Below are 22,997 nucleotides of genomic sequence, written 5' to 3'. Positions count from 1 at the left end.
GGACACACAATGCAAATAGTCCAGAAGTACCACAACCTGTTCACTATGGCAAGGTGTAGGACTTTTCAAAGCACTGAAAATCTGGATTCTGTGATCTTGATATCTCAATCAGAATGATCCTCTCCGAATAATAATAATAATAATAATAATTATTATTATTATATTATTATGATTATTCATTAAAAAAAAAATAATACAAAAATAAATAATCATAAATTACTTAACGGCCAAATTGATCTGATCCTGAATTGCAAAAAAGAGGATTACAGAATCTGGATCATTCTGATCCAGATTAAAAAGTAGTGAAGATCTGGTCCCTGGAATGAACTCTAGTCTGTGGCTTTGTGCTTTAGAAGTCATTATGTCGTGACACTGCATTATCAGCGTGCAGTGAAAAGCAGCAGATCCTATTATACTAGGCTTTCTGGATGCTTTAAGAATGTTTTTAAACACAGCTGATGCTCTTTTTGAGGGGAAGAAGAGCAACACCTGCTGGAGTGCAAGAGATCTCGCTGTTTATTTGTTTGATTTCTAGGCTTATAGTTGCTGGTTTCCCCTTTTCACGCATTCTTATCATAACTCACCTTGTGTGTTTAATGTAATGCATGAAAGTTTTTGCCAAATGGTCAAATAAAATTGTATTTGTAACATGCACTGAATACAACGGGTGTACATTTTAGCAATGCGGAGTTAAACATTTTGTAAAAAATTAAATAGGCGTAAAATACACATTAATGTAGAAGTGTTTTATTTACAATAAGTGACTCCAAAATGACACTACATTATACATAGTACCAGATCAATGTGCAGGGGTACGAGGTGTTTGAGGAAGATATGTACATGAAGGCAGGCTAAAGTGACTAGGCATCAGGATGGATAATAGGACTAAAATAAAGAACAGAGTAGCAGCAGGATATGATGTGTAAAACTGTGTGTTGTCATTGTGTGTGGGTTTTGTGTCAGTGTAGTGTGTGTGTGTGTGTGTGTACAGTGCATTCGGAAAGTATTAAGACCCCCCCCCCCCCCCCCCCCCTTTCCTATTTCCACATTGTGTTACGTTACAGCCTTATTCTAAAATGGATTAAATAAAACAAATACATCTTAAATCTACACACAATACCCCATAATGACAAAGCAAAAACCAGTTTAGACAGTTTGCCAATTGTGGTAGAGAGCGGTGCATTTGCCATGCAAAGTGATAATACAGCCAGTCAAGATGCTCTCGATGTTGCAGCTGTAGAACTTTTTGAGGATCCGAGGGCTCATCCCAAATCTTTTCAGCCAGAACATACAGTGCCCTCCGTAATTATTGGGACAGTGAAGCATTTTTTAAATTATTTTAGCTCTGTACTCCTGCACTTTTGTATTTGAAATTATACAATGACTATGAAGTTAGTGTGGACTGTCAGCTTTTAATTTTAGTTATTTTCATCTATATCGGGTGAACCGTTTAGAAATTATAGCACTTTTTGTACATAGTCCCATCCCCCCCATTTTAGGGGAGCAAAAGTAATGGGACAAATTCACTTATGTGTAATAAAATGTTCAAAAGTTTAGTATTTGGTTCCATATTCCTAGCACGCAATGATTACATCAAACTTGTTGGCTGCATTTGCTTTTTGATTTTGTTGTGTTTCAGATTATTTTGTGACCAATATAAATGAATGCTAAATAATGTATTGTGTTATATTGAGTCCATTTTATTGTAAATAACAATATGTTTCTAAATACTTCTACATTAATATGCATGCTACCATGATTACGGATAGTCCTGAATGTATCGTGAGTGAGTTAGTTAGACGCACAAATATCATACCCCTCTTATTGTAAAGGTGAGAGGTTAGCATGTTTTGGGTATGATATTTGTGCGTCTAACTTTTTCACTCATTCACGATACATTCAGGACTATCCGTAATCATGGTAGAATCCACATTAATGTAGAAGTGTTTTATTTACAATAAGTGACTCCAAAATGACACTACATTATTTACCATTTAATTTTATTGGGAACAAAATAATCTGAAACGCAAATGCATCCAACAAGTTTGTAGTCACAAGCTTGGTGTAATCATTGCATGCTAGGAATATGGGACCAAATACTAAACGTTCCACAACTTTAATACACAAGTGAATTTGTCCCAATATTTTTGGTGCCCTGAAATGTCTAAACGGTTCTCCGATATGGATGGAAATACCCTCAAATTAAAGCTGACAGTCTCCAGTTTAACCTCCATAGTCATTGTTTGATTTCAAATACAAAGTTTTGGAGTATAGAGCCGAAAGAATAAAGCAATGCATCACTTTCCCAATAATTACGGACGGCACTGTAAATATGTCATGCAATGTATTTTTTTTTTTCTTCCTGGTTCAGGTTCAGAATGCTTGTGATCTGCTTATCAAGCCACTGGAGAAGTTTCGCAAGGAGCAAATAGGAGTGACAAAAGTGAGTTCATATAGAGCTTTTTATTCATTTATTTAGGGTGATGGATACTTCAGTATGTACATTTTACAATTATGGGTTATTGGATTGTTGAGTATACTCACTTTCTATTAGACATTCATGAGCTGAAGCAGCACTCTTTCCTTCTAACAAGTGTGTGCACATGATGGGAGAAAAGAGGATCTGAGTTTTGGCAGTACATATAAACCACTCTCATGTGTCGCTGAGATGGCACCCTCCTACAGATTTGCTTGCTGTGAAAATTTAGCTGGAAACTCACCATGACACCAACCTTATTCAGCAAGGCTTTCAGTCAAACTAAATGTATCTCTTTAGTATACTTACCCAGTGCCCCCATAAACTGCCCCAGTTGATCAACGTTAAACTTTTTTACCATTGCAAAGACTATTCAAATGTACTAGTTCTATGATTGCTTATGCTGCAATGCAGGTTGACTGAATTGTGCCTTTTTAGATTGACTGTCAGATGGGGTGTAGTAACACCGCTAGTGTTGTACTGCACAGTATACATGTGGAAAATGTATAATCGCTAAATAAATCAACTGAGTTTTTGAAAGCTGCCAATGGAAAACTGGAGCTGCCTAGTGGTTCTGGACTGGATATCCATTTTTCACATACCCTTGGTCTGTTGACCTACTTTTGACTACAATTGATTTGAGATCTTTCTAGTACATATTGTATTAGGCTCAGCGTTTGTACTAAAAACATGGAATTTGCTTTCAAAAAGTGTTAGCGTCTCTTTCTCCAACTCACCCTTTGTGTGCCTCTGTCCTCTCTGCCAAGGCAGCTGTGTCTGAGTCCAAAATGGGTTGTGGACTAGAGTGCTTTGGCGTCTGTAATCAACTACAGATGACCTCAGCTGAGACATGATCTTAAACAAATGCTAGGCCTTCCAAATGTGTTGGCAGGACTATGTACACCAGTGTTCCCCAACTCTGTCCTGGGTGACCTCCCAGACAGTCCAGTTTTGTTATAGCCCTGCACTAACACACCTGATTCAAGTAATAACCAAGCCCTTGAGTAGTTGAATCAGATGTGCAAGGCTAGAACAAAAATGTGGACTGTTTTGTGGTCCCCCAGGAGGGGGTTGGGGAAACTCTGATCTCAACAGATCAAGGCCAGTTATGGCTGTGTGGAGCAACATGTGCATGTACAAACTGTTGTGATTAAGATCTTGCTATTATTCTTCTTGACTCATGATGAAGTCTCACGCTGAAAAAAAGATTGTAAATGTTTTGTTGAATTATGGTGTAATTGAATTAACTTCGTTCTTTTAGGAAAGAAGGAAGAAGTTTGAGAAAGAGAGCGAAAAATATTACTATCAGTTAGATAAACATCTGAATTTGTCTGCTAAGAAGAAGGAAACTCAGCTGCAGGAGGTTGGTGGAAATCCCTTAACATAGGCTTCCTGTAAAGAGTTCAATGGATTTTATTTTACAAAGTTTTGTTTGTAAAATGTCTTTATTGTATATTAATGCTCCATAATTGGATAACTCAACTAGCTCAATGGCTTAAAGATGAGCTAAGACTAATTGAGCTAAGACTAATTGGAAATAAGCTGCTTTTGTAATCACCATTTGATTCCTCCACAGGCTGACGAGCTGCTGGACAAAGAGAGGCTGAACTTCTATGAGTCGTCAGTGGAGTATGTGTACCAGATCCAGCAGGTGCAGGACCGAAAGAAGTTTGATGTGGTGGAGCCTGTAAGTGCTTTCTTCTTGTCTCCCACACTTCCTGTTTATGCCTCCCTGTGTTGCTGCATGGCTATCCATACATACACATACACAAGGCTATAGATGCTGCCTGTGTAACCTATTATATGATACGGCCACAGTGGATCAATAGCCCTCATCCTGAACTAACTATAGTTACCTCTGAACACCTGCATATTAAGGAAGGCAAGTCTAGCATGGCACTAGGAAACAATTACTCACAATTGCATTGATTTCTCATTGGGCCTAAATGCTAGAGTAGAAATAGGTTAGTGTTAGAGTACATTATGAGTGAGTGTTAAGAACAGCCTTTGAACAGCTGTGAGAGCTTAGAAATCTGGTACTCAAGGCAGGTATGGAGGTGAACTCTTACACTTCACTTCATTAAGTATTATGAAATACATTTGCCCATTAGAAGAATATAGTGACAGGACCATTTTCTGAATGATTATCAATATAATTATATGTTGTGTTTTCAATGGACAGGTGCTGGCATTTCTTCACAGTATCCTAACACTCAACAACCTGACGGTGGAGATGACTCAGGACTTCATGCCCTATAAGCAGGAGCTGCAGCTCAGCTTGCAGAATGTGAGTAGCTACCGATGATAATGAGACTCAATGATGCCTAATGATGGTGGTGATTGGTCTGGTTAGGACTTCAGGAAGCTGTAATAGGGCTTTCTTATAACCATCCAACATGGACTGTTTTGCTGTTATCTGCAGACGCGGAACCACTTTGAGAGCACTCGTGAGGAGATGGAGGAGCTGATGAAGAGAATGAAGCATCCAACCCAGATCGGCAAAATGCACGGCCAGCCAACCATTGAGGGCTACCTGTACTCTCAGGAGAAGTGTACGTATTCATGTTACAGTTTGTTCGTAAACCTGCTGTGTCTTCCCACAAAATGAGTGCCCTTTGATATTTTAAGTAGAAATTGTGCACCAATATTGAATTTTAAAAGCCTGTTATATTAAATTAAGTGCTCTTTAATATAGACCACATGGAAAATTCAAGCAATCAGATTTTTTATATTAATAAAGGCTTGCTAAAGTGCCAAAATTCAGCATTTTGACATGTCCCTCATCAACCCTATGTCACTTCTAGAAAGATTTTAACTCACTTAATCCCTACATTTCTCCAACTTTCACAATCATTGTAAAGACCTAATTATTTTGTTCCTTTGAAAAAATAATTTCGGGAATATTATTTTGTTCCTTTGAAAAAGTAATTTCTGAATATTATTTATTTCAGGTGGTTAGTGATTCATTTGTCTGTCCCTCATTTTTAAGGTCAACCCTGGTACTTGAACTGAACTCTCGTTTTAATAAGGTGAAACTATTCCATAAAGAAAACAAAAAAACATTGAACATCTAATAGTCAAATCATAACGTAAAAGCAGGTGAGCTGGTTCTATACTTTTTGGGCATTTTTATGGTGGAAAACTGAGCAGGTCGAGCATAAACACGTCAACCCTGTTACCCATAGATAAATCAATTCTTGCCCATCTATCAAGTTCATGTTAAAAAAAAAATGTTTCATTCATTTGCCTCTCCCTGTTGCACACAATAAGCTTCCATTCCCCCTTTCACAAGGGGATTTATTTATCATCAACCCTGTTACGGTCAACCTATTACTTTATTTGGCTCTATATAGGCACTTATTATATCTTGAGATTGGAAAGTCGTTTTTTTTAGGTTTACCATGCGCTCTTTATGACAATGTTAAAATTAGGTGAAATCAAAAGTGAATTTCAACCAAGTTACACTTCTCAAAAGGCACCTAATTGGTGGAACGAACCTGCTATATTCCTCTCAACATGTTGTATTGAATGAGCCCTGACATGATATCCTATCACCCTGCTCTCCCAGGGGCCTTGGGTGTGTCATGGGTGAAGTACTACTGCAAGTATCACAAAGACAGCAAGCTGTTTGTCATGGTCCCTGCTGAACCAAAACCCGCAACCAAACAGGTAGGTCATAAAATTGGTCATAGAATCTTCATTAGACACTTGAACAACTATTTGTTCATCTCTGATATAAGTCAATGAAATTATTCAAATGCATATGTGCTCATATAATGATTGTTTTTTTATTTTTATTTTTGTTCTTTTTGTATTTTTTTTTGTTGTTTTTTTTTTACTTTCTCCAAAGCTGTAATGTAGAGATTATCTCTCTAGGCCTCTCCACCTTCCTTTTACCCACACACTGTGATGCTTTCTTCCAGGGCCCCACAGAGCTGAAGCTTAAATCCTGCTTCCGCCGAAAGACCGAGTCCATAGACAAGCGCTTCTGCTTTGATATCGAAACTTACGAGAGGTTAGTACAAACAAGCCACTTTGAGACTTCGAGATGAGGTAAATTTCGTATAAGATCATACATGCCTTGTGGTATAAACAATTTTGAGCAGTGAGGTGAACAGGTGGTCTACAAGGACGCTGAGTGTGTGTATGTACAGAGTGGATGATAGCCCACACAATCAGTTGGCAGCAGGTGCCTACTTCCTGCTGGAAGTAGATGGCAAACTCAGTGATTTCAGGGGAAGGGAACACCATGAACTCATATTTATACAAGCAAGGCATTCTTTACAATATTTACAGCAGAGGGACGCAAGCCGTACACTAACATTTCATTGTATTTATTATGGATCCACATTAGCTGCTGCCAAGGCATTCACAGAATTCACAACACATTGTGTGCCCCCAGGCCCATTCTCCACTACCACATATCTACAATGAAAAATCCATGTGTACGTGTGCATAGTGTGTATGTTATCGTGTGTGCATGCATGTGTCTGTGCCTATGTTTGTTACTTCACAGTCCACGCTATTCCATAAGGTGTATTTTTTATCAGACAGAGGGACCACAATGGAAATAAGTCTCAGACTTTATTGTGATATCTTTGATGATTTTACTAATGTGCATGTAAGGCTTTTTCACATTTTATGTGTGCTTGTTTTTTTAATGGTCGATTTAATAAACTAAACTAAAAAAGGGAGCTCAGACACCAGCCAATTAAAAAATATATATATATTAGTCAAACATGCTATGCACTAACTGTGACACTTGTTCCTATCACCATAGAAACATACCTGTCACTCTCCAGGCTGTTTCAGAGGCCAACAGGAAGTTATGGATGGAGGCCATGGATGGAAAAGAGCCTGTGAGTTTCTTTACTGGAGGGTCCATACAGCCCCCTTGGTCCAAATGTTATTCTGTACTGTAAAGGCATTGTGTTTTATATTCCTAATCTTGCTGTTTTTCTTTGGTAATGAAATATGATAATGAAAGTCGTATCTTTATAATAATATCATATATTCAGGGTTATTTTTATGATGGCCACAGAAAGCTCCAGAGATATTTGTTTTTGGTGTTTTACATTGTCCTTTCATTCCAGATTTATCATTCCCCAATTCACAAACAAGCTGAAAGTATGTACCATTACCAATGTTCATTATTTGTTGTTTTTTACTGCAGTATAATATAGTAAATTAAACCGTATTAACCTCACTGAACATCCATAAAGACACATTTGTTTGTCATTCCACTGCTTGTGAAATCTGTTAAATGTTACTTGTCTTCCACAGTGGAATTGAATGAAGTTGGATTCAAGTTTGTAAGAAAATGCATTAACTTCGTTGAAACTAAAGGTAAAGTAACCAGAAAGTTCTAGTCCATACCATGCGTTTTGTATGCCGCCTATCAGATTTCATGCCAGTTTCGTCATAGTCAAGTCAGTTTTCCATATTGCCCGTTAGAGGGCAGAGATGAGTTGTGTTTGAAATGAGGGACTCTAAAGCCTCACTGCTATCCTAAATGATCTTTCTCACCAAAGGCCAGCAGTAAATAAAAACACAACGGCTGCATTATGACGTCCAGTCAGGAAGCTTAACTTTACCATTTAGCTCACCACAATAAATGTCCTTATAGTAGAGCACTTCAGTCCATACTACATTTGCTGTTTTACTTTGTTTACAGCAATATAACTAATAACGCACCAGTACTATACATAGCTTTTTAAGAATCATACCACTATGTAGGCAACAAATGTATTACTCCAGAGAGAGTATATTACCATGTGGCATCAGAAAACTGTTAAATGTGTGGGCACATTCAACTGCTATCTCTCAAGCTGCTCAAATTCTTTAGATTCCATGGGGCTTCTCACTTCAGCCCTCCCTAATTCACTCGTCCAATTTATTTACGAGTTTGGTGAGGCACCAGCACTATGGTCCTGTATGGTTTAGTTGGTTGAGCATGGCGCTTGCAAAGCCAGGATTGCGGGTTCGATTCCCAGGGCCAAGATTGCATTAAATGTATTAACGCATGACTGTAAGTCTCTTTAGATAAAAGCGTCTGCTAAATGGCATACATTATACATACATTAAATTATCCTCTTATCTTTCACAACCGGTAAGATATACAGGCCTCGTATGATAACATAAACTCCAGCCATCCACTGGAGCAGTGAAGCAAATCATTCATTTGGAAGAGGCTGGGAAGTAGGCTAACGTTGTGAAGGCGTTGTCTGCTACGTCCCTATTTTCACTCCAGTTGATACAGGCCTGCACTGAGGAACAGCCTGTACATTTCCACTGCTCTGAATTTCTCTGGAGGAAACTCCCCCTTTTCTTTCCTTTTACCTAAACCCCACCCACTCTCTCCTTCTCTCTTTTACAGGACTCACACAAGAAGGAGTATACAGAACTGTTGGCAGTAACATCCAAGTGCAGAAGCTTTTAAATGCTTTCTTTGGTGAGGAAATTACCTAGTCAACATGTTCTCGCTCTCGCTCTCTCGATAGATAGATAGATGGGATTGAAGAATGTTTCATGCAGAGGGGCTGTTTGAAGCACAGTACAGAGATTAAACTGTTACATTTCCCTGTTTTACTGGCACGCCTGAGAACTCAAACTGAATTATTCTGCTTTTTTTTAGATGGTTGAGACAGTTGTTGTGCAAAATTAAGACCTCAGTGATTGGATCATTTCTAACTAATCATAGTATCAAAGCCAATGACACATTTTTAAAAAGCTGCTTTACCCATGTGTGTTCTGACTCTGGCCCAACTCAGCAGTTTTTCTTGGACCAATCAGAACGGTTAGAATGCGTTTGCATTCTAGAAGTCGTCAGGGAGCTACACAGATCCAGACTCATTGCGGAGAACAAAGTAATGTCCGTGGGTGTGGCGTAGCGTTTGGGCGGAGCAAGTATTTTGGGTAGCCAGGCAAACACACAGCAGATTTTGAAGCAATATTAAAAAGCACCAAATGTATATTTATGAAGTAGTTTATGTAATTCCCTTGCCCCTAAAGCAGATGACTGTGACCGGATATAACATTTATTTTTCCCAATATTAAACTAGATGTCACTGTGCTACTGCAAAGGCTTAATTTATCATAAAATTGTATCAATATCATAATCTTGTATCCAACCCGCCATAATAGTTTTATTGTTGTGGAAACAGTGCAAAAGACACTGGCATTTTATATTTACTTGCATTTTAAGATAAATAAAATAATCTGAGACAAACTCGGAAAGTAAATGAATACTTTAATTCACCAATACAGTCAGATATTTCAACTGGCGGCACCTACTGTAGATAACTTGCCAGTGACCTTGAGAAAAGAAAAAAAAGAACACTAATCAGAACGTTTGCAAGGGCCCCTGTAAATTTTTTTTTTTACCATTTCTGCTTAATTTTTTGGGTAATATTTTAACTTTTTTCCATTTTTTTACTTTTTTTTATATATATATATATATATATATATTTTTTTTAACAAGTAGTCGGGATGAGCATGCGCATCTTCAATATGTAACCATTGTTCCTCTTTAGTGTATTTAACAATATGTCGTGAGTAAAAGCCTTGGGTGACGAGTTGATACAATTCCAAATCTAGAAGGTTAAAACCACCCTCCGATTTAGGGATGTAAAACGTTCCTAATTATTCAGAGTTTTATTTGCCCATATGAAGTCTGTTATGGCCGAGTATACTTTTTGTTTAAAGAATGTCTTTGGTGGGTAATTGGTATTACTGAGAATAAATATACAAACTTTGGTAGCCATGCCATTCTAAAGAGGTTTATTCTACTTGTTACATTTATGGGGAGATTATTTAATTGAATTAGATCTGAATTAGATCTGGGATAAAGTTATCTTAATAGATTTGTTTTATTGTCACTTAAATATCCTAAGTATTTACATTTTTTTATGGTTCACTTAAAGGAGTGCTGTAGATCATAAGTTAAATTGTATTTTTCCTATTGCCATAATTTCATTTTTTTCACGTTAATTTTATCTTGAGATTCTATCAACTCGTCACGAAAGGCTTTTACTTGTTAAATGCACTAAAGAGGAACAATGGTTACATATGGAAGATGCGCATGCTAATCCCCAGACTATTTTCATGTATTGTCAGTGCAAACATGAGGGGGGAGAGGACATCGCAAACTCGTACCCAGTGGTCATTTATAATATGTAATTCTTGGGGGGGGGGGCTCATGGAGCAGAGAGAAAAAAGTGGGATGCATGCCAGCAAAGCCACAATACAGGATATTTTTATGAAATGTATTATTTCAGGTGGAAAGTTGAAGGCTTCCAAAGTTTTGAATAGAAAAGGCCACTCGACGGTGAAAAGCCTTTTCAGTATCAACAGCCATTATTGATACATCTTGTTTTTTAGTGTACTGTATTATACTGACACATGTTTTATTTGTAAGTGTATATTTCTAATAAACCATGTTGGCTTAATATGTATCAAGTCTGGTAATACTTCTGCCATTCTGTTGCTTATGAGTATTGTTATTATTTTATTGTCACAATTTATTACATTTATGGGTCTGTAATCTGATGGGGACTCCATATTTTTTAATATAACTGAAATAACTGTTTGATACATGAAACTCAGAAGCACTGAATTGAGTGACGTGTGTTGTCATTTGAGTAAATAGGGGCACTACTTTGTCCCAGAATATCAAATAAAATGATATGGGAAAGATGCCCATTGTGCTTTCCTCTGCGCTAATGTTTTAAGTGTCTAATATTTCTTCTTGGGTGATCTTTTTCTAGCTGCTGATGGTTGTTTCAAAGTTATTGAGTCTAAGAAGGCTGTAGGATCAGTCCAACTATTTAATTCAGATTTTTGTAGAAGTGTTTAAAATTGGTATGAATAGTGTTTCTAATTAAAGCGTTTATCCTTATTTTTTTCAAATTACAACTGGTTTGCTGTTTATTTGTTTTGGGAGGGCTGCGAGGTGTTTCAGGTTTATTTGCTATTAAATAGTATGCTTTATTTGAGTTTAACCTGTACTTGTTGTCACTCTTCAGAATTGTGTTTTCTTGTTTGTTTTTAATCGGCTTTCTCCTCTTCCTGTAGACCAGAAATGCCCAGGGGATGTGGATTTCCACAGCAGTGACTGGGACATTAAAACCATCACAAGTGCCATGAAGTTTTATCTCCGGTATGTTCCTGTCCTGTTAAATGTTGTCAAACTCATTCTTTATAGGCAGCTCCTTTACAGGCTCCTCTATACTTGATTGATTAATTAAGGTCACTAATTAGTGGGAAACTCCCCCTCAGCTGGTTGTCTAGGTCTTAATTGAAAAGAAAAACCCGCAGACACTAGGCCCTCCATGGAAGGAGTTTGACACCCCTGTCTTAAATCATCTAGCAGGTGACATTCAACAGCCAGTTGCTCTGGAACAACATGTTCTATAGAACGATGTTAGACCAAGCTTTGTTTGATGCCCATTAGCACTCAGCTTCTAAATTAGAGACATTTAAAGAGGGAGAAACAGCGCTCTGCAATTTCCGGACTGTATTCTTTGTTTTATGAGAAAATATAATGCCATGTTTTGAAATAAGTTATGTGCTGTGATTTAGATATACTACATATTAAAGTTGTAATCATCTATGCTGGCAAAGGATGAGAGGTTTCTCTCTGCTCCATGGGCCTAGTATAATTGTTTGCTGTTTAAAGTGCTCAGTGACAAGGCCTCTTGTCTTCAAGGCCTCTTGTCTTCAAGGCCAGGTTTTTATCCTCCCCCAATACCCCTCATAATGATTTACTCACAGGTTTTGTCTCCACACTTTGAGGAGGCCAGGCAGCTGCTTGAAGGCTTACATTAGGCCTTTGGTCACTCATGCCTTAATACTGCATTGTTAAGTCTAATTTCAGACTAGGAAGGAACATTTTGATAAGGAGACCTTTGTCAGTGGACTCTTAAATTCATTCAGAATGAGTACTGTAGCACTTGTTGATGCTGAAAGTGCATAAGCAACAATTCAGTAGCAGTTATTAAAAAGGCTGTTTTAGGGTATGATGTGAGTGTTGGAGTATTTGTACTGTACTTGTTTACCTGATCGTGTGTGTTCATCCACAGGAGTTTAACAGAGCCTCTGATGACCTACGGTCTCAACAGGGACCTCATCTTAGCAGCAAGTAAGATGTGTTTTCACACTTACTGATGTAAAAACAACAATGACTTGGAGAAACAATTATTCAGACCCACTTCAAGATCCGATAACATTTTATTTGCACATGGCTTACACACTTTAAAAAGAAAATCTGCACCAGGCCACTGAACTGATGGATTTCTGTTATCAGAACATGTACAGTAGTAGGACAGATTTCTAGATCTTTAGGATAGTCTCATGGCACATTTTACTTTTCCTTCTCATGCGAGGGCATGTTTTTGTTGAACACTTTTTGGGTATCGTACAAGTCATTAGAGGTAATGTGTAGCACAGTTAGTAGAGCAGTGCTCTTGCAACACCAGGGTTGTGGGTTCGATTACCACGCTGGACCAGTACGAATAAAATATAAAAATGTATGCGCTCACTACTGTCACTCTGGATATGACTAAAATGTAAAATTACATTTTAAGGTTGGCTTTGGGAGCTGAGCAACAGGTGGTTTACTTCCACATCTTGTTTTATGTCTTCCAAGTGCTCTTTCTACAGTTAATTGTACATTTGTTCTCCATCAGAGTGAGTTCACTCTCAAGTTCAACAGGCTGGGTTACAGCTATAAAAGGGAAGGGGAGAAAAACATTCTCTCTGTTCAGTACTGTAAATTTAAAGTCAAATCCCTATTTATTTATTTTTTTCTTTATACATTTTTTTATAAAAATACACACACCATCTGTGTGTTCCCTGTGACAAAAAGCAATAACAAAGAAAAAGGGTATAATAGCATCAGGCATTTTCTTTTATTAGATCCAGTCAATTAAAGTTCCTACCTCTGGATATCTTATTCAGTTCTCCTGCGGGGGATCCTAGTCCCTTGCCTCCTAACGTAATTTTGTTTTGGTCCGTTTCTCCACAGACTGGATCCACAGTATCATAGTGGGTGTGAAAAACTCCATATTGTGTTTGAACATGCCATAATTAAATGGTAAAACCATTGTAAAAGCATGTTATACACCAGCTCTAAACCTCTTAACTGAGATGGTGTCCTGGGGCATGGGAGCTTATCTTTTAACTTTTTGAGGTTCACATTACACCACAATGTAGCAGAGGGTGTGCAACTGGACACCTGAAATATTTTGACTGGGATGAGGATTAGGCTTTGCTGATGAACTTTCTCATACACAATGTCTATGAATATAAAGCAAAAAAGTGTTACCCAAATATTTTATATTGATGGCAGCTTTGCACACACTTGGCATTCTCTCAACCAACTTCACCTGGAATGCTTTTCCAACAATCTTGAAGGACTTCCCACATATGCAGAGCACATGTTGGCTGCTTTTCCTTCACTCTGCGGTCCGACTCATCCAAAACCATCTCAATTTGGTTGAGGTCGGGGGATTGTGGAGGCCAGGTCATCTGATGCATCACTCTCCTTCTTGGTAAAATAGCCCATACTGTACACAGCCTGGAGGTGTGTTGGGTCATTGTCCTGTTGAAAAACAAATGATAGTCCCACTAAGCCCAAACCAGATGGGATGGCGTATCGCTGTAGAATGCTGTGGTAGCCATGCTGGTTAAGTGTGCCTTAAATTCTAAATAAATCAGTGTCACCAGCAAAGCACCCCCACACCATAACACCACCTCCTCCATGCTTCACGGTGGGAACCACACATGCAGAGATCATTCATTCACCCACACCGCGTCTCACAAAGACACGGCGGTTGAAACAAAAATCTCCAATTTGGACTCCAGACCAAGCCCAAGCTAGTCTCTTCTTCTTATTGGTGTCCTTTTAGTAGTGGATGATTCTTTGCAACAATTTGACCATGAAGGTCTAATTCACATAGCCTCCTCTGAACAGTTGATGTTGCGTTGTCTGTTACTTGAACTCTGAAGAATTTATTTGGGTTGCAATTTCTGAGGCTGGTAACTCCAATGAACTCTGGGTCTTCCTTTCCTGTGGCGGTCCTCGTGAGAGCCAGTTTCGTCATAGCGCTTGATGGTTTTTACGACTGCTCTTGAAGAAACTTTCAAAGTTCTTGACATTTTCCGTATTGACTGACCTTCATGTCGTAAATGAATGATGGACTGTCATTTCTCTTTGCTTATTTGAGCTGTTCTTGCCATAAAATGGACTTGGTCTTTTACAAAATAGGGGTATCTTCTGTATACTACCCCCACTTCCTTGTCACAATACAACTGATTGGCTCAAATGCATTGAGAAGGAAAGAAATTCCACAAATTAACTTTTAACCAGGCACACCTTTTAATTGAAATGCATTCCAGGTGACTACTTCATGAAGCTGGTTGAGAGAATGCCAAGTGTGTGCAAAGCTGTCATCAAGGCAAAGGTTGGCTATTTGAAGAATCTCAAATATAAAATAGATTTTGATTTGTTTAACACTTTTTGGTTTCTACATGATTCCATATGTGTTATTTCATAGTTTTCATGTCTTCACTATTATTCTACAATGCAAAACATAGTAAAAAAAAAACTTGAATGAGTAGGCGTTCAAACTTTTGACTGGTACTGTGTGTGTGTGTGTGTGTGTGTGTGTGTGTGTTATATGGATTGTGTTAATTACCAATGAATACTTTCACATTGCTCTTAACATAATAGGTCTCAATCTAACTTATGGACAATATGTCAGTTATTGCTCATGTAAAAAATTTTTTTAATCTTGTTTCTTAGAATCAGATAGTCTAGATGATCGACTGGGTGCAATCCACTCCCTGACATACAAACTCCCAGAGAAGAATCGAGAAATGCTAAGCCTACTGATCCAACACCTGGTGAAGTAAGAGCTAACCTGATATGACATGCCACTGTGCTTCAGTCTCTCTGTGCCTCCTAACTGATGAAGTTATACAAGTTATGCTTATTTAGGCCTTTTCTTGTTTTGTAATTGCATTTGTGGTGTTGCATGTGTATCAGTGAAGGGATTAATTGGCATCTGTTCAGATGGGTAAAGTATCTGACTGAGACTCATGCATCTATGCATAGTGTTAATGTAAATTTAAACAGGAAAATACCGGTCCAATCTTCCTAAAATAATACTTTTATTTAATGCATTAATTGTAGTTGTGCAATTATAAATTGACATTAACTGGCATTAACTTGTTCCCTATTTGAGAGGTGTTTGTTCCTGTTGGACATGTCTTTAGAGAATCATGTTGTTTACGAACCCGTCTGGATTCCTGTTGGCAGTGTCTGCAGCAACAGTGGAGACAACCTGATGACTCCCTCCAACATGGGTGTGATCTTTGGCCCCACCCTGATGAGGGCAGAGGAAGAGACTGTGGCAGCCATGTTGGATATAAAGTTCCAGAACATTGTTGTTGAGATTCTAATCGAGGACTACACCAAGGTGAATTTGAAAAATGTCATTACCTTTCCTCCTTTGCAAAGAGCTCAAGAGTCATGTGATTGTTATTTAATGCACTGTGGCATCATAAACATTCAAGTATTCCATGGTACACTACATTCTAGATTTTATTAAATGCATGTTCTCAAGTTGAATGTCTATAAAATGTAAGTCCTTTTGGATGTGCTGGGGTGATTACAGATCTTCTACACTGCGCCAGAGGAGAGTTCCACAGCCCCACCCATGCCGCCTCCAAGGATTACCCCAAGGAAACGGCAACCAATCACCATCTCCAAGCGCACGCCCCGCGTCTACCCAGCAGTTAATTATGGCCAGCTCCAGAACACTGAGAGTAATTATCAGCCTCTGGTTTAATCATCATCCTTATGATCACCATTATTATCATTACCATCCCTTGTCCTGTGAATGCAAATAATTATATTAGGATTATTACAGTGTACACTTGGTATGTGTAAGGTGATTTATACAGTTGGTGGCTGACGTTTATTCTGGGCACAGTATTACTGCAAGTGTGAATCTTAAGTACTCGTTGTGAATTGCAAAAATAGAATGGTGCTTTTACTTTTCTTTCTAAATGTTTGATCTTTACATGAATCGCATTCCCTTTGATGGGACATTTTTATCAAGCCATTTTGTTGATTCGTAAACAATAAGCATTACATTTTTTTGCATAGTGGCCAATGGCATATCCAGATGTTGGCTTACTACGACCTCCTCCTCAGCCAAGTTGAACCATTAATTGTTTTTGTTAACTGCGCTTAAAGAAAGGCAGTTGGAGGTCTTGCTTAGGCCATGCTCACTGAATGGAAGTTATTGCTTTAGGCTAAATCATGTAATTTATATCTCTTTTAACTTGGGGTTAAATGTCTGTGTGAGTCATGCCTTTCATTTTACTGTCGTATGGAAAGATGTGGAACACTTGCAGCGTGTCCTCCCCTCATTGTGTGGTATTTTATTTATCACTCTTCTGAGTTCCTGCTTGGAGTCACTAAATAACCAGCTCCGATTTGCTTGACAACAAACTACCACCTGTCTAAATCCCTCGCAGCATTTGAATAGTGTAGGTACCACTGGAAACCTGGCCAACATCATGACTCCAGATGAGAGTGCAACCCAGTCACCTGTTTACTTTTTAATCTCCTAGATAAATAGATCATTGTTATACACAATTCACTTTCCTTAAAACCATATTTTTCTCCAGCTCAGACTATTAATCCATAAATGTATTTAACTGTAAAGGTTTTGTGCTTTCTGCCATTATTAAATGCATCCGCCCAAATGCCAACATTAGACTTGCTTTTATAATACTCTACGAACCTTAGGAAAAGTACCAGATGTTTCTGCAAAAGCTAATGAGATCCAAATAAACAAATAAAATCATATAATCTTTCATTTATTTTTTATAATGGTTAATATTTTTTTTTATTGGGTTTAATTATTCATTTTCTAATAGGTATGCTATTAAAATATGCTACGATCACTCATACTACATGTATAGACATACCATTCTGTAAGTAGAAGTATACTACTCATGATAGGTAGGAGCTCAGGAGAAGTAATGATATCAAGTTCAAAATCAGTTAAAACAACCTCTGCACTAAACCCAACCACAAGAAGATAATCCAGGCATATGCCTGGGCTGAATGTGTACTCTATTTGTATGTTGATTTGAAAATGTTCCTGTGTTTGTCTCACAGATGAGCAGAATGGTAGCAGACCAGAGGGGGTGGATGTTGGTGGGGACACCCCAACGAGCCCCACACCTCTCCAGAGGACCAAACCCATAACTGCCCCTCCACGGCTCCCTCGAGAACCTCCTCAGAGGCAGGCCCTCCTGCCCAGGCCATCCATCCGCCAGGACAGACACTCAGACTCTGACGTCGCCAAACTGGTTGCTAAGCTACCGGATGGAGGTCAGAGGCCAGATGCAACAGCCAATGGAGAGACGGGAGTCACTGTGAACCGAGCGCAGTCCTTCCAAGGCAGAAGACCACCTCGAAGTGTTGCGGTCATTCGAGAAGGTAGCGGAACAACCTGTGGCCTATACAAACACGCTATGAATTCTAGACTGCATTTTATACTCCGCTTAACAACAGTGCAGCAGTACAGTACCTAGCTGCTCTGTGGTACTGATATCATGTTCAATGAGAAAGAAGGTTGAAAGTGGATTTCATTGTGTTAGCTCTTGGTTCTGTTATGGAAGCTAAGGTTTTCGTTCCTTGTATTGCTGCAGAAAGTGACGGTGTGATCAAAACGAGGTCTCCGGCTGAGAAGCCTGCCATCTGCAGACCTCCAACCAGACCCCCTGACCCCCCTAGCCGATACCCTGCACCCCACAAGAGCCCCACTGCAACCCCCAGCGAGGACACCCCGGCGTCGTAGTGAGTAGACCTTAGAACTCAGCCAGACCCAGACATTCCATCCAGACTGATTAAAATCTTAATCAAGAGAACAATCACAAAATGATGTGTTTAGCCTTGTTTCCTTTTGGTCTTTCTCCAGTCCTTGTAAGTCTTGTTAAATGTGTTTTGAACCCTTCACAACATACTAATTCCATTGGCTGCATTTAGGTCAAAGATTTTACTCTTTCGCTAGTGTGTTAAGATATTCCCCACTGTGATTTCAGTGTCAATTTATCACATTGTAGCTACAAAATAACCTACAATTTGCTACTACCCAATGACCAGTCTTGTACTCTGTACATGCCTGCTCCTGTTGTTTTACAAGGGGTATGCAGTGCGATGCCATAACACTGAGTATACAAAACATTAAGAACACCTGCTATTCCATGACATAGTTTTCACCTGGATTCACCCGGTTAGTCTATGATCCCTTATTGATGTCACTTGTTAAATCCACTTCAATCAGTGTAGATGAAGGGGTGGAGACTGGCTAAATAAGGATTGTTAAGCCTTGAGACAATTGGGACATGGATTGTGTATGTGTGCCATTCAGAGGGTGAATGGGCAAGACAAAATATTTAAGCGCCTTTGAACGGGGTATGGTAGTAGGTGCCAGGTGCACCAGTTTGTGTCAAGAACTGCAATGCTGCTGTTTTTTTTACGCTCAACAGTTTCCCATGTGTATCAAGAATGATCCACTTCCCAAAGGACATCCAGCCAACTTGGCACAATTGTGGGAAGCATTGGAGTCAACATGGGCCAGCATCCCTGTGGAACGCTTTCGACACCTTGCAGAGTCCATGCCCCAACCAATTGAAGCTGTTCTGAGGGCAAAATGGGGGGTGCTCAATATTAGTACGGTGTTCTCAATGTTTAGTATACTCAGTGTATATTTAGGGTGAATTTTTCTGCCCACTAAACGCCAACAAAATGCAAAAATGGAAAAGTATTAATCATAATACTTGCACTCTGGTGCATCTCAAAAGCTCTCTTTTACAATAATAAGCACTTCATTTTTTTATAACGCTTTTCAATACGAGTAACAAAGTGCTTCACATCATAACATAATAAAATAAAAGTACAAAGGAAGGAGAAGGAAAAATATAGCTAATTAAAATGAGATAATGGCAATAATGTACGTGCATCTCAAGTAAACAGTGTGCACAACAGATGAGATCACAAGCTGCCAAACTCCTTTTGTATTACATGCCCTCCTGTCTATTTTTAAATATTATTGTTTTGTAACATCCTAAGTAACATGCCATTTTCACATTGTCAGGGCTATTTAGTGGGCAGAAAATGTTGCCCATAACGTTTTGTCATTGTACTCCAAAAGAGTGTTTGGTCTGCTGTAAAGCCCAACATGTCTCAGGGATGAACTGGGATGAATCTGTCTTTCTCTTTCTCCAGCGTTGCTTCCAAAGCCAAGTTTTTTGAGAATGCTTCAAGGCAATTTGGAAGGTAGGTTCAAAACAAAGCTCTATCTCCACACGCCCCTTTGTTAGATGATGAGATGGCAGTGGATACAGTCAGGGTTGGCAAGGCCTCAACATGCTGCAAAGCCAAGTTGTTTAAACGTAATGCGTCCCTGTGACTGCTGAGAAATAAATCGATCAGTTGACTTTAATGATGAACTATTGAAAGTATCCTGGTCTTAAAAATGTAAGTAGTCCCTGTCACTGATCTCAGGTTGTTTGACGATTTAGAATTGAAGAGGAGCTGAGATGTTGTCTTGAAGTAGCTCAAGTGAATATTGAAACCAATCTTGATCATCAGACTATGTCCATGCTTGTATGACTGACGTGATAAGCTTGTGATAACTCTCACAGACACACATTTTCTCCCCACTAACAATCTTACTGCCACAGACCTACATTGTTTTCCACTAAAAAGCTTTAAACAAGGGGTTGAGCTGATGTTACATTCAGTGACTATGTGGCTTCCTGGTGTCAGGTGTAACCTGGTAACTCTGAGTAAAACCTTGACAGAGCCACCTTGAGTTTCAGACTAAATAAAGAAGAGGGGCACAGACTGCACAGCTGTTGTTTTGTCCCAAATTAAGCATAGAGGCCAACCTCAAATGTCAAATTATTTGTAGCCTCATGGACTGTTTGGTTCAAATCCAGTAAATGATTGTATGCTGTTATGTACTGTAATGATGAACTTCCATCAATTTTAAGAGTATTTCATAATAAAAGAATTGTCTATACACAAGCCAGACAGGTAAAGCACATACAGAATAATGAAGTAGAAGCTTTCAAGCTAACGGGTTAATCTAGACAATAGTTGTGCTTGCAAACTGTAACTGTTGGAGAAATTCAAATGTATTTTTAAAATGGTATTTGCATCTGACATTGTTGCATATTTCATGTGTAATGTGTTCTGCTTCCCTCATGTAGCTCATCGGTCTCACCTCCAGCATCTACTTTGCTCAATGTGAAAGAAGAGGTATGATGTCCTATAATTTCTTTCTCTCTCCCACCCCCTCCATTTTGGGAACAGGCAGACAGAGGGAGGGTAATGGTTTGAGTGAGATGCTGCAGAGGTGATTTAGAGGTAGTTGAGATAATAGCTTGGCTTCATACGTGTACCTGAAACTGTATTTCAGATGCATGTTATTGTTTGAAATTGGCCTTGCTCAGCTTTTATGAACTTATTTGGCCCATAAATCTTTAAATAGATTTTACAAAAACGATTTACTTTGGTTTTGATTACAAAGTGCAATCTTTATTTTCCTTTATAATTTAAGTTGATTAGTCTGTTACCATGGCCTCTACTCCTGTGGAACTGCAGTGAGTATCTGGACACACACTGTCCTGTTGTGGAATGGAGGCATGCTCTCAGAATGACAGCACTTTTGTCCTGTCAGTGGATATCCTCCTGCTTGTTGTTATAAGGGACCCAATTAACATGTTGTTTAACTTGTGATAAAGGAGCTCCGGTCTAGATAGGATGCCTTTACATGTCTCCGTCTGATCCGCATCTTTTAGCTTTTGGCATCTGGATCGATATTATATGGGATCAACTCCAATATAATGTGTTAACTAAATTAATCCTGGTCCAAGTGGCTAGTTCCAGTATCCAGGAATTTGACACACAATATTATGACACGTTTCACATTCAATTTCAAACTGCTAAAAAAAAAGCTACTGTAGCTACCTGATACCATTTGGAATTCACATATTCTATAATGTAGTACCCTATTGTTCCAGGTTGACATTAAAGCACCCCAAGTTGCTCAGCTGTAGCACAATATTATTAACTAGCATCTTAAATCAAAACTGATAACAAAAGGTGCAGGTCCTAAGAAAGTCTGAGTTGAGTTATATGCATTGCTATCTACTCCTGTTCATGATGCACTTTGATGAATGAAAACAGACCACGGAAATTCTGATGTGCTGAATACCATAATACATTTGGTTAAGCTTGAGGTTAGTCCTACTATACCAACAATGATAAGTAACAAATTATCCACACTGTCACACTACAGAATGCTGTGTCTTTGTTAGATCTAGTTAGATGTATTTCATCATTCCCATGTTCTTAAGAACCCTTAAAGCTGGAATACGTAGCGGTGAAACTGCCACGTCCAACGAAGATGTTACTTCAAACATGTTTTATTTATTTTGTAGGACATCATTGCACATCCTTGCACACGCGATAGAACAGCAGAGTATGTAATACAATTTATTTAAAAAATGTTCACCACAATGCTGGATGCTCCTCTGTCCTCTTCTTCATAAACAAAACATGTAACAAATGCGCCTGGGGCGACCAGTGGCGCTGTTTCACCTAATGCGGAGCTCAGCTTTAAGAACTCTTAACTAAATTATTTTAGATTGTGGAATCCAAATAACCACTGGTTTATTAGAATGATCAGCAGTTCAAATGTTTGCAATTGTTTTTGTTTTTTTTACCGTTTGTTGGTATCTCTCTGTTTCCATTTGGGTACTGTCATTCATACAACACTCCAATATTGTTTATTTTGGTCCTACTTCGTATGTAGTGTCACTAAGGCCATCATTTACATGGTAATTACATTGGCAGCTACTGTACATTGTACCTAGTGTGGGGCCATATTGCTACATAGTACTAGCAACTGTTATACCTGTTAGTGGCTTGCACCATTGCAGATAACCTCACAATGGAGAATACTGTGTAATTTTAAGAAAGCATTATATTGTGAAGGGAGGTTTATGCAAAGCTAATATGTATAGCATTAAAAAAGTTTGTCTTCAATGATTTCTGTCTCAGAATATTTTGTGAATGATTGACAGCGCAGGTAAGAGCTCATCATTAGAATTCCCAGAGGTTTTTGGCTCATCTTAAAATGTTGTCTTCACTCCCATTTTGATTTCTGTGAACATTTGGACAAAGAAACATTCCTTGTCTTGTCTCTCTTACCTGCTTGATCCTGTCTGTCAACAAAATATTTAACAGCAACAGCTGTATTGATGTTTTTATGTTGATTGTATAAAACAAATATGCTCTTCAATGTCCTGTCTTAAACTAATTGTCAGCTTTTATTTTTCCATTGTATGCATTGTGTAAGTGTTGTATTGATTTATCAAGAAACATGCCCCATGTATCAGCATGAAAAGTAAAATAAATCAACTTTCCACT

General features: G+C 38.6%; 1 protein-coding gene across 1 annotated transcript in view; it reads left to right on the top strand.

Moving 5' to 3' along the window:
- ophn1 (oligophrenin 1) overlaps positions 1-22,616 on the top strand; it is a 44,428-nt gene extending 21,812 nt beyond the window's left edge. The window contains exons 4-23 of the mRNA XM_014137514.3: positions 2,372-2,443; positions 3,738-3,839; positions 4,053-4,163; positions 4,659-4,763; positions 4,899-5,028; positions 6,045-6,145; positions 6,400-6,491; positions 7,257-7,335; positions 7,570-7,603; positions 7,760-7,822; positions 8,853-8,927; positions 11,549-11,633; positions 12,556-12,614; positions 15,279-15,384; positions 15,795-15,954; positions 16,153-16,303; positions 17,670-17,993; positions 18,206-18,353; positions 19,785-19,835; positions 20,774-22,616. Of these exons, the coding sequence (XP_013992989.2) occupies positions 2,372-2,443; positions 3,738-3,839; positions 4,053-4,163; positions 4,659-4,763; positions 4,899-5,028; positions 6,045-6,145; positions 6,400-6,491; positions 7,257-7,335; positions 7,570-7,603; positions 7,760-7,822; positions 8,853-8,927; positions 11,549-11,633; positions 12,556-12,614; positions 15,279-15,384; positions 15,795-15,954; positions 16,153-16,303; positions 17,670-17,993; positions 18,206-18,353; positions 19,785-19,835; positions 20,774-20,828 (2,103 nt within the window). The 3' untranslated portion in view covers positions 20,829-22,616. The remainder of the gene's footprint in view (positions 1-2,371; positions 2,444-3,737; positions 3,840-4,052; positions 4,164-4,658; positions 4,764-4,898; positions 5,029-6,044; positions 6,146-6,399; positions 6,492-7,256; positions 7,336-7,569; positions 7,604-7,759; positions 7,823-8,852; positions 8,928-11,548; positions 11,634-12,555; positions 12,615-15,278; positions 15,385-15,794; positions 15,955-16,152; positions 16,304-17,669; positions 17,994-18,205; positions 18,354-19,784; positions 19,836-20,773) is intronic.
- Positions 22,617-22,997: the final 381 nt, after the last annotated feature.

Source organism: Salmo salar, chromosome 13 (assembly GCF_965601325.2).
Source record: "Salmo salar chromosome 13, fSalSal1, whole genome shotgun sequence".
Classification (NCBI taxonomy): domain Eukaryota; kingdom Metazoa; phylum Chordata; class Actinopteri; order Salmoniformes; family Salmonidae; genus Salmo; species Salmo salar.
This window is presented reverse-complemented; position numbering and strand designations above follow the sequence as displayed.